This window comes from Nelumbo nucifera, chromosome 2 (genome assembly GCF_055504915.1).
Source record: "Nelumbo nucifera cultivar China Antique chromosome 2, China Antique-T2T, whole genome shotgun sequence".
Taxonomy (NCBI): Eukaryota; Viridiplantae; Streptophyta; class Magnoliopsida; order Proteales; family Nelumbonaceae; genus Nelumbo; species Nelumbo nucifera.
Window position 1 is genome coordinate 109084140 of NC_142650.1, and position 10528 is coordinate 109094667.

General features: G+C 37.2%; 1 protein-coding gene across 1 annotated transcript; it reads left to right on the forward strand.

Annotated features, from left to right (window-relative positions):
• The first annotated feature begins 3424 nt into the window (after nt 1–3424).
• On the forward strand, nt 3425–5854 carry NTT (C2H2-type zinc finger family protein). The gene is made up of 2 exons (XM_010248625.3): nt 3425–4143; nt 5139–5854. Exons 1-2 carry the CDS (start codon nt 3562–3564, stop codon nt 5574–5576), a joined length of 1020 nt encoding a protein of 339 aa, XP_010246927.1. The 5' UTR covers nt 3425–3561; the 3' UTR covers nt 5577–5854.
• Nucleotides 5855–10528: the final 4674 nt, after the last annotated feature.

Consider the following 10528-nt stretch of genomic DNA (forward strand, 5'->3'; position numbering starts at 1 on the left):
AAAGAGAATGAGGAAATGAATTTACCACAGGGATTTTGGGAATTGACCCAGTATACCTCATTATTTACATCACGCAACACATGCATTAACTTTGTGAATAGATGTTTTGCTGTTCCTTTTTTTGTCCAGACTGGTGATGAGACCATGAATATGACATGGGAAATCTTTCTGCATGCATGGCTGTCTTTTTGACTATACATTCATAATATTGGCTGGCATGGCCTTGGATCAAATGATTTCCCTGGAAATGTGGGATATTTTGAAGCTCTGGGATATAATTCTGGGTGAAGTGTCTCGTATATTTGATAGGAGCAAGTGATGGAAGCCAAATTCACCAGAGTTTTAATAGCTTCCCTCTAGTCCTCTTGGCTTAAACGCCTATAATATTTAAGATTATGTTTGGTTTTGGTGGGTGTTTATTGTAAAAATACCATTACATCAGTGCCACATAGGTGTCTGTGTTTATTATATATGAAATCATTGTTTGGTTTCACCATTTATTAAATAAACATTAAAAAATTTAAACGCTTTGGTTTGTGCGCATAGGGTATTTGGGGAAATATCAATTTCTCATTTCCCCCAAAGACATTTCTTGAAATTAAATGCTGATGTGGTGCATTTTAAGCTGAGGTGGAAAGCAACTTTATGGGGTGTCACTTAATCTAATAAACACTCTCAATAAACGCCCACCAAACCAAATACATACTAAATAACCTCCAAATTTCTCAATAACCCACTATCATAGTCAGTTCCTCTGCTACTAGCTTGTTTCAACTTTGATTCTTTTCCTGTATTGAGAATAAATTTTTTTTATCATTATTTTTGTAAAAAACCCTACAGAAAAATTAACTCCATTATAGAAGAAGAAGAAGAAAAACTAGTCAACCAGAATATATCATAATAGATAGCTAGAGATGTATTAATGTAATTCCACCATGCATGAGTCATCATCTTCATCATCATCTAAGCTTTGCCCCAACTCCTCTTACAATATCAAATAAATGGGGAGCCTTTTTAGTGTTAGGTTAATTACTTGGATGGTCAATCTCATCACAAGCATTAATTTGAATCTACTTTTATATCACTTTACAACACTGTATCCGGCCTTAAGCATGCAAAATTTATATTAATAATAGAAGGAAGACAATTGGCTTAATTTTCTTAAGTGACAAACTAATGTAGTGGGTTGGGAGCCATAATTCGCTACAGATGATCAATATCCCTCTGAATAAGGTTTTGGGAACCGAGAGTCCAAACTTGAATAGTTGAATTAGACTGGTGGTACTACGCTCAACAGTTGTTTCTTTAAATTCCTTTTGCTTTAGTGAGATGGGGAAATTGTAAAAAGCATTGAATGCTTAAACTGTAATCTTCTGATCCACGTTATAAAGGTAAGCCAAGCTAAGCGAGTAAAGCCTAGATTGATGGTGCAATCATTCTTCTGGCTAGCAATCATCCAAAATGTCTCCAGTCTCTAAGTTTTTCCCTTTGACTCTGTGTGTGTGTGTGAGTGATTGTGATTGTGAGTTTTAGCGTAGCTAGGGGCCAACAGAAAGTGATTTGGGTGGTAAAGGTTGCAGCTAGCAATACGTTTATGGTCTCATGTACTTGATGTAAATTTTAACCCACGTATTTGCTTCTTTCCCAATCTCTAAAAAGCCAAGGGACAAACAGCTGTATGCCTATAAGTCATCGCTTTCTTTGCCGGCTTCCCGGCTGAAACTTGCTTTCAATCACTGGGCTTATATTTGGCTTTCACTTTCTCACTTAAATGGGAGCTCCCCACCTTCCCTCCATTTGTTATTTATTTCTGTAGAGACATCTCTAGGTACTATGCTCCAACAGTTCTATCATGTCCACGTACTAAATGCAACACAAGCAAGATGAGATAGACCCTCAAGGCTCAACCCACGAGTACTGGTGCTTAGTATATAACATTGTTATATATTGATCTTCTCATCAATTAACCAAACTTTGTTGATTAGAAGAGAGATCCATCACACTAATAAGATCAGCATTAATCTCAAAACTTTATAAAATGCTTTAAACAAGATAGAGATGATCATGAATTTTATGTAAGGTAATTAATTAGAATTATATATCACACATCTATCATCAGTTGGTTGATTACCTAGGGAGAAAAAAAGAAAGAAACCAATATGCCCATTTTAAGATGAATATATAACAATAAATGATGCCTGCTTCCTTGATAAAGAAAATTAAGCTGTTGATTGATATTTGAGATAGGCCAATGAGTTTGTAAGGGGATGATTAATTAACAAGTTACACTGCTTACTTTCATGATGCGTGGATCAGAGTCCAGAGAGAGATCATCAGGATCATATATATATATATATGAATCATCACCCAATAATCATCATTGATGGAAGGATCCAAAATGGGTTTTAAGTAGTAAATCATAGTGTTTTATTTAATGGGGTTGCAGCAACAATATCATTAATAAAGATAGACCCACAAAGCATAGCTGCTTTCCTCAATCAATCACCCCCCCCCCCCCCCCCCCCCCCTACATCAATTAACCAGTTGCCTGAAGGGAAGACATGAATGAAAACATGGTTGTATATATAGGAATTACAGTCGTAGCCAGTACATAATGTATACCAGAAAAGGCATCTCAAGAACCGTAATAAATGTGGTTATTGGTTGTTAGTGAAATCTTGAAAACACAAATGTTTCTGTTATAACATAACACAGCATGCACTTGAACTACTGAAGCCGAGGCTGAGCTGTTGTAATTATAAACTCCAAATGGGAAGAGCCAGAAGGCCGCAGGAGGGAAGTGGGTGACGGCAGGAGCAGTAATCGATCTGGATGTGCATATATGGAGTGTGAACAGTGGTAGATGTATAAGACAATGAAGATGAGAGTGAGATTGGGACAGTCTCTCAGCTCGTACTGAGCCGAGCCGACCAAAGCCCGCCAACCGAAGCAAATGCCGGCATGGAGTGAAACTACATGCTTCCTGAGCAAGAGAAAGTAAAGGGAGAGGAGAAACAAAAGGCCAACTCTTGTATATGTATGTCTGTAGTTGTACCCACTCTCTCTCTCTCTCGCTCTCTCTCTCTCTGATGAGTCTTAGGCATACAACACATTCGTGTGGGGTGGGAGACAAATTCCAACCCTAATCTCTGACTTTCTCTTTTTCTCTTTTTCTGAATTTTCATTTTTTTCTTCTTACATACTTGTTTTTTTTTTTTTTTAATTTTTCCCCTTCTGTTCTTGGGTTGGTGTGGGTATTTTTTTTCCTTTTCACACAGTCTCCAACAAGGAGCTTGTTCTTTCAAGTCCCAAGATTATCTCATTCTCTCACTAGCCGATCCCTCCCTCTCTCTCTCTCACTACTTTTTTATTAAATCCCAGAAACAGGTGATTTCTTCTCATTTATATATCAATATTTTATTATTGTTGTTTTAAAATTCTCTCCAGTGTCTTCTCCTAAACTTCTTTATTTTACCATCTACTCTTTAGAACTCTCTCTCTCTCTCTCTCTCTTTATAATAACCTAACCCATCTACCCAAATTCTCTCCTCACCTTTCACCATGGCCGACCCCTACTCTAATTTCTTCAATGGTTGGTTCAACTTCAACCCTCTTCTTCACCACTTTTCTTCCTCCACATCCTCTTCCAACCCATCTCATCATATTCCTTACGCCTACAACTACTACCCCAATAATCTAATCAGCAGCAGCAGCAGCAACAACACCTTTGTTCACTATCAGTCGCCGCCTCCTTCTCCTCCCCTCAGGGAAGCTCTTCCCCTCCTTAGCTTAAGTCCATCTAGACATGTAGAAGAAGAAGAAGAGCCCTCCTGCAGCGCCATGGATGAGGACAAGAACAAGACGAAAGATGAGAGTTTTTCTAGTACTGCTGACGACGAAACCGTGACTGTTGCCCTACATATTGGGCTCCCCAGCCCTAGTGCTGCTGATCTGATCTCTAGGGTCTCTTCCTCTACAGAAATGACAGACAGGGAAGAAGTTACTGTTGCTTCAGGATTCACAACGACCAGACTCAACAAGGGTCAATACTGGATCCCTACCCCTTCTCAGATACTCATTGGTCCTACACAGTTCTCATGCCCTGTTTGCGGCAAGACCTTCAATAGATACAATAACATGCAGGTATTTTTCATGACATGAACCACGATTCAGGAACATTCCTTTCCTTTCTTCTCCTTTAGGTTCCTCTTTATAATTTATTAAAAAAGAGGAAAAAAATCCCATCTCTCATCTTCATCTTCATCTTCTTCATCTTCTAATTGTATCTTTATACTCACTGGTATATTTTTACTTTTGTTTAAGCTTGCATGGTTTATGAGTCTTGGGATTTGAATATATACACATTTGGCTCAGATCAGTGTCTTCTTTATGTGATTGACCTACACATGCAATTTATTCTTTGGGTACTTCGAAGTTTGTGTTCCACACAACATACAATGGCACGCGTATAAAACTGAAAATTTGTTTTTCCAGGGTTCAGATGATCTTCGTCAAAGAACAGAACTTCCCAATCTGCACACTCCAGTCTGTAATAAACCAACCCACATGCATGAAAAAACCCTTACATAGGAATAGGATAGCTCCTTTCGTTGATCCAATACCAACTTATGACAGCTTCGGAGTTCATTAATTTTTCTTACTTGAGCACCTGGTCTCTCTCTTTCTTTTTAAAACTTGACACAACCTTTCACTTAAGTCCAATTATCAAATATTTCGTGGTTAAGGATATGTTATCTCCTTCTCCTTCTCCTTCAAGTTTGAGAGAGAGAGAGAGAGGACCCGGTTTTAAGGATGCATTCTTTTGTTTCTGTGATGTTCAGATACCTACATGATTTAGATGATAAATGCTGTTTCGTATCCAGTAAGATAGCAAATTCCAGAATCCGTCGTGGTTTGAACAAGCAAACAATACATATCCTTAAAGTCTCCTAAAGGAAAGATTAGAATTGGAGCAGAAAGTTCAACTTTGATCCACTAGATAACATTTTTTTTGTGTAGTTTTCTCGAATTCTGAGCGATAGTGGGTTTTGAATTTGTAGTTTTTGATTCGTTTTGTTCCCTCCCCCAACTCTTAGTGGAGATAGCTAGACTTAGTATCTGGGTGTTCTTATTTGCAGATGCATATGTGGGGGCATGGATCTCAGTATAGAAAAGGGCCCGAGTCGCTAAGGGGCACCCAGCCTACAGCCATGCTGAGGCTGCCTTGCTATTGCTGTGCACCAGGGTGCAGGAACAATATCGATCACCCAAGAGCCAAACCACTCAAGGATTTCAGAACCCTGCAGACCCATTACAAGAGAAAGCATGGAATCAAGCCTTTCATGTGCAGAAAATGTGGGAAGGCCTTTGCAGTGAGGGGTGACTGGAGAACCCACGAGAAGAACTGTGGGAAGCTGTGGTACTGCATTTGTGGGTCTGATTTCAAGCACAAGAGATCTCTCAAGGACCATATCAAGGCCTTTGGGCATGGCCACGCAGCTTACGGCATTGACTGCTTTGAAGAAGAAGATGAACCTGCGTCAGAAATCGAACAAGATGATGAATCCTCACAGTGATACTCAGATGACGAAGGTCTATAAGGTTAATTATAAGTGATTAAGTATTTCGTCTTGTGAGCTAGCTGGTACTCGGCCTAGACAGTTTTTTCTCTGAGTAAGAACAGATTAATTAACGTCTAAATTACTTGTGAGAGCTGTTTTTCTTTCCCTTTTTTTCCTTCTTTTGTTACTAATTAATCCTAGTATCAGATAGACAAATACGTACATCAATGTAAGCCCAAGTTCCTGTAAATCCATTATTTGGTTTAGCTTTCATGTATATGGTTTTCATTGTTCATCCCTTTCTGCTTTTAAGGTGTCCCATGGACATCATGGTTCTAAGGAAAGATCGGTTAATTGCATAACAAAAACTCATTAGTTTTGCACTCTTAAAGGGAGAGTATCTCAGTTGAACTCATTGTTAGTTAAAAACTGCAGAACAAATTGAAGCTCAGCAGCACTTGAAGGCCCATCTAGCTAAAGCTAGAAATCAAAGAAGGAAATTCCTTATAACAAAGAACCTCTTAAGTCATTAAATTACCAGTCTTTCTCATGTATTACATCCACACAAAGTCACAGAACCATAGTAGAGACAGAGTACATACGTACAAAGTACAAACATCTATGCTTCTAACAAAGAACGGGTCCCCTCTGGATGATGTCTCAAAAATAAACCGATCTCTTCTGCTTTTGGGGATGAGAGTGCATGGATTATCCATTTGGATGTTCTCATCAGCAACTTTTGTCTGCAATTATTTCATTTTTTTTCTTCTGAAACAAAATCTTTATATGGGTTTTCAGCATCACACTGGTCCTGGAATCCACAAGTTGGTAAGGTACAAGCTCCTGGATACTGGATAGCAAAGGCGAGTGAGGATATAGTTGGTCCCAAATGAAGTTGGGGAGGCTTTTCAACCTGCAAATGCATCAGCTTTTTAGGTGCATATGATGCCCTTCGCTTTGGGTAGTGGAGAGATGTGTTTGCTGATGGATGGAACTTATACCATGTGAGATTCACTGCCTCTTGGAAATTCAAATTAAATGATTAGCTTGGAGGGTTGTGTGGGGAGAGAGAGAGAGAATGTTTGATTTGCATGATAATAAAGCTGAAGTTTAGGGTTTGTGATTAATCATGTTAGTACCAAACTAGGTACAGATCTCTATGGTGACCGGAGGATATCACAATCTACCACGTCATCCTGGTAATGTCGACTCACGTGCACCTGGCTGAGGTGGTGTATCTTGATTGGACCAGTATTAGCTAGGTGTAGAACTTTAGATGACCAGAACGTACTCCCAAACTATACCCAGTAATATAAGATACTAATAAGGTTGAAGGGGAATGAAACTGATATTGGTGGCAGATTAGTTTAAATGTTGGAGAGAGAGAGAGAGAGAGAGTTAAACAGTGTGGAGCCAATCTTCCATTGGTTGGGGTTATTTGCGACACACTACTGACAACTCCGCATAGTACATACATAACCTACTATGGATGTATTGTAGTTTGAAATGACATTTCAATAGACCTTTGACTGATCTCTCTCTCTTCTGGTGTAGCACCTTTGCGTTTTCACTTTCTAACGAGGTAAGTATGGCAGTCTTTAATTGTTACTGGTGATGCTGTACCATAAATCTCTTTAAAACAACAGTCAATATTAATGATGAATGTGATGATAATTATGGTCTCTACAGATCAACCATTATTATATTTAGTTGTATTGCCTTTGACAACATTGGATTGAATTGGGTTGAATGATACATAAAAGCCTATTTCCCACTATTTGCTTTTGCATAAACATCATACTAACCAGTACTGAAAAATAAATATATATTCAACTTACTGCTGCTGTTAGCCCATATACAGTACTGAGAAACCAAACTACAGATTATTCTAGTGTGAATTTACTCCTAGCTCACTAATGAAAACACTTCAGCTACTACTATCATGATTATCCTTAGTTGTAGTATAATTACCTTCATTTTAATTTCTCTCTCTCTCAGAATATATATTGTTAATGTTAACATGATATGATTATTCTATCATCAAAGGTATGTCCTTGCATAATTTTGTATTTTATATTATCTCCTTTAATTTTCTGGAAGGAATTACATAGGATACACAAATACCTGCATATAAAAGGGAATTCCATCCTTATTTTACTTTAATTTTGTATATATATAATAAGAGATTGAAATGGCTGTGTTACTCCAACCATTTCTTTACAACGAGATTGGTCACATGCTGACAGTAGAATTCATTGTCTCCAGTACTCAACAACAAGCAATTTGGTTGCAGCTAATCCTCTACTTAAAATCCCAAGACCCTTCTCTCTTTCTTTTAAGGTTTAGAAATTATATGTATTGCAATTTTTTGGCCTTTCTAAGGAGACCACTCCCTTCTATTGGCATTTCAACACAAGGAGACAATTTTCATGGTGTTTGGAAGCGTGGACGCTTCTTGGGACTAATTTTCAAGAAAAAACATTCATGCTTTCAAGACCCGTTTTTCATAAAAAAATGTTTTTGCCACATGGGCAGTGAGCAACATTATGCTGTTTGGTAAGATAATTTTCATCACTGTTTTTCATGTATGTACTGATAGGTAAGCATCATCAGTCAACAGTTGGGGGAAACGGCGTTTCATGCATCGATGAGGTCCCGATTTTCGAGGCATACCCAATTTTTTAATAATCAACTAAATCAAACAATGAGATGCATGGACATTTGTTGAAACGCCTATATGAATCTGACGTGACACCGTTTTCTTGAAAAACAACCACAGTTCCAAACATCCCTTTTTGTCTCCTTGGGCTAGAATCACAAGTCTTACCCAGATTATTTCTCATCTCAAAACAAACTATAGATTGAAATTTACAATTGAATTCCACCACAAAATATGATGAGATATATATTTGTATAGGTACTCAAAATGTCAACTTTCGTTTTCTGGTAAACTTGCCATTTGTTTGATAGAACCCCAAATAGGAAAAGGAAAAAAAGAAAAGGTAAAGGCAAGATAATATTGATCCATGATCAACCTTTTGAAGAACAAAGAATAAATAAACAATTAAGATAAAAAAAAAGAATTGAAAACAAAATCCTTCTTTTCGGACTATCCTTAGAGATTACTTTATTTTGTTTTTTTTTTTATCATCATCGTCTTCGTCATCCTCATCATCCATGCAATATATATGCTTGGTTTGATCCATTCTCTTCTACTAAAGTTGTCTCGCTTTGGATGTATTGGCGATTCTCCAAGTTGTAAGTATTGGGTGATCACTTTGTCAAGGGAATATATAGAGTCTTCAAACAGAAGAAAGATAAATGAATGTGAGAGAGAGAGAGAAGGCTTTTCTGGAGTCAGGACTGAAGAGAAAAAGCTACATTTGACGTTCTTGGCCATGATTCTAGCAACTAGAAAGATCCATTTATTCTGAGAAACAAATACAAGATCTAGTTGCAAGAGATACTACTTAAACAAAGAAAAACAAAACACCCAAATCAAAAGTTGTAAGAAACCCATCTCCAAACACCCTAGCTTAAACCAAACCCACATATTCATACCTTAAAAGAAGTACTACACGAGGAAATTGCCAAGATCTCATAGCTTTGGCACTTTTTCTGATGTCTGAACCTTTGCTTTTCATCTCTTTTCAACAAGAAAACCTTTTAAATTTTTTTATACTTTGTATTGGGGTATGTTTAGATGCATCTAATCTGTAATTCAATATACTTACGAGATAACCTAGTGTTAGTAAAGACCCACTTTTCTTGTTTCTCCTCGTATATATTTTCTTCGTGAAAGAACAACAGCTACCTTTTATGTGATGCACCTTTTTTCTTTCTTCTTCTTATTTGTTCAGCTTTAAATAGGAAAAAAAAACAGAAGAAATACTCTAAAATCTGTTTGTTTTGCTTTATCCAATCCAAATTTCAGTGAGGGAAAGACATGGATGGCCCACCAAATCCTGTCTTCCCATCCGTTCGATCATCAATAACATGGTCCATTTGCCTATGTGTACCAGTGGGACCCATAACTTCTCTCTAGGATAAATCACCCTCTACGTAGGATATCAAGCACTGGATCGATCATCAACCAACATTTGCCAAAAGAAGCAATTTGTCCTTCTTAGTGGCCATTATTCCTTTTATTTTCTTTATGCAAAAAAACTTACCCAAAAGAAAGCAGTCCAGTGTGACCTGGGGTCATGCATTCATCAAACATCGGCCCCACCCATTGAATGGTCTTGATCGCTGTGTTAGTGGGCCGTCTGAGCATTATGGTCAGTAGGGTCCAGTAAGAGATGGCCTCAGCTTCATCATGACTTTTTGAAAAATAATCAAATAAAGATTAAAGAGAAAAGAGCTTTAAGGAAAGAGCTTCTTCACCAGCTTCCTCGAAGGATCCTCTCTGCATTAATTCTTCTCATATAAACTGAGTTGGAAAAGGAGGAAAAAACGGGGCATAATTTGAAAACGAAATGCCACTACAAATTCTTCTTTAGGAATAATCTATGTACTGTTAACCTATTATAAAGCTAGGAAAGGATTTTCTTTTTTTCTTTTTTGTTTTTGCTTTTATGTTTTTCAATCTGCACTGTTTTTACTACTGTAATACTAATGATTTTATCTTTCCTGCTTTTAGAAAATGCCCAATCAGAAAATAAACCATAAAACATTCTTCTATGTGTGTATTTTCTCAAAACAATGTGAAACCATTTTCAGTTTGATTTGAAAAGAAAATAGATAGCCTTGTTTTTTGAAAACCAAAAAAAAAAAAAAACAAGGATTTAAACATGCTTGTGAAATAAAAAAGTCCAAGAATGCATTCATGGTTTCACTTCACCTTTAGGGCAAAAAAAATCCAACTAAAGAAAAGGTTTATTTGTTTTTGTTTTAAGAAAAACAACTGTTTGTGGGGTCCAATTTTTCTTGAAATAACAACAAAAGACAAACAATTCACATTGGAG